This window comes from Rhincodon typus, unplaced genomic scaffold (assembly GCF_021869965.1).
Source record: "Rhincodon typus isolate 14 unplaced genomic scaffold, sRhiTyp1.1 hic_rhity00003148, whole genome shotgun sequence".
Classification (NCBI taxonomy): domain Eukaryota; kingdom Metazoa; phylum Chordata; class Chondrichthyes; order Orectolobiformes; family Rhincodontidae; genus Rhincodon; species Rhincodon typus.
Genome location: NW_025968786.1, coordinates 12,745 through 14,552, shown reverse-complemented (window position 1 = coordinate 14,552; position 1,808 = coordinate 12,745). Strand labels below are relative to the sequence as shown.

At 45.6% G+C, this 1,808-nt stretch overlaps 1 protein-coding gene across 1 annotated transcript in view; it reads right to left on the bottom strand.

Annotated features, from left to right (window-relative positions):
* Positions 1-1,808, bottom strand: part of LOC125481694 (HHIP-like protein 1) — a 12,271-nt gene that overhangs the window by 5,526 nt on the left and 4,937 nt on the right. Inside the window, exon 3 of the mRNA XM_048593573.1 lies at positions 1,109-1,252. Within this exon, the coding sequence (XP_048449530.1) occupies positions 1,109-1,252 (144 nt within the window). The remainder of the gene's footprint in view (positions 1-1,108; positions 1,253-1,808) is intronic.

Genomic DNA, 1,808 nt, shown 5'->3' with positions numbered 1-1,808 from the left:
CACACACACACACACACTCACACTCACATACACACACATACTCACACACACACACACACTCACATACACACACACACACTCACATACACACTCATACACACATACACACACAAACACACACAAATTCACATACACACACACACACACTCATATACACATACATACACTCTCACACACACACACTCACATTCACACTCATACACACATACACACACAAACACACACACACACTCACATACACACTCTTATACACATACACACACACACACACACACTCACATACACACACACTCTTACATGCACACACACACACACACATTCTCACATACACACTCATATACACACACACACTCACATACACACACACTCACATACACATACATACACACACACACTCACACACATTCACACACACGCACAAACACACACACACACACACACTCATATACACATACATACACACACACACACACTCAAACACTCACACACATACTCTTATACACATACACACACACTCATTCACACACACACACTCACATGCTCACACACTTACATATGTGTGCATCCATGCACTCACACACACTCACTCTCATGCTCACACTGAAATATACATGACCCACCCACAGTCGCAGTCTCACACACACTCACAAACACAGACACATGGTCAGGTACACTCTCTCACATATTTGCTCACACTCATACATACACATGCACACACCCAATAAATAAATACTTACAAACGCACACTCACACTCATGAACTCTCTCTCATACACACTTACACAGCCAGGCACTTTCTCACACACATGCTCAAATACATGCTCACAATCGCGCCATCTCACACATGCACTTACACTCACATTTATATGTATATACATACACAGATCCATTCACTTTCACACATTTACTCATATGTACATACCGTCTCTGCATCTCAGACACACACACGCAGTCACACTCACACACACACGCACTCACACACACACACACACTCATATATGTGCACATCTACACATACATACATAGACAAACAGTCTCTCACAAAAGAAATCCAACACACACAATTTCTCTCAAACACACTGTCTCACTCAGACACAGTATTAACCTACTTATTCTGTGCGTTTCCAAACTTCCCAAATGGATCACCAGCTCCCCCACCATCGCCAGTGAAAATATAAAGATATCCATCATTTCCAAACAGTATCTGTCCTCCGTTATGATTTGAAGCAGGTTCCACCACCTCCAGAATCACCCTGTTGAGGGAAAGATTCCATTAAAATCCGCTGGGTTCAAACAGGAAATTAGCATTGAATCCAGGAAACACGCTGGAGCAACTGCAGATGAAGGGAATCCCACAATGGAATACATTCTCACACGCAAGGACACATGATGGAGAAAACGGAGTCAATGTCATGGCTGGGGTGTGGAGGGTTGGGGGACAAATATGAGCCCCTTTCAGTTCACTACCTGGAAAGCCTATAGGTGGGACTCATGACCGAGAGGACCCAAACCCAGTGAGAGTCAGTGTGTGTGGGAATCTGTACCCCAGTGAGAGTCAGTGTGTGTGTGAGACCCTGTACCCCAGTGAGAGTCAGTGTGTGTGTGGGACCCCGTACCCCAGTGAGAGTCAGTGTGTGTGTTGGGACCCTGTACCACAGTGACAGTCAGTGAGTGTGTGTAGGACCCTGTACCCCAGTGAGAGTCAGTGTGTGTGTGTGACCCCATACCCCAGTGAGAGTCAGTGTGTATGTGGGGCCCCATTCCCCAGTGAGAGTCAGTGTGTGTGTGGGACCCTGTACCCCAGTGAGA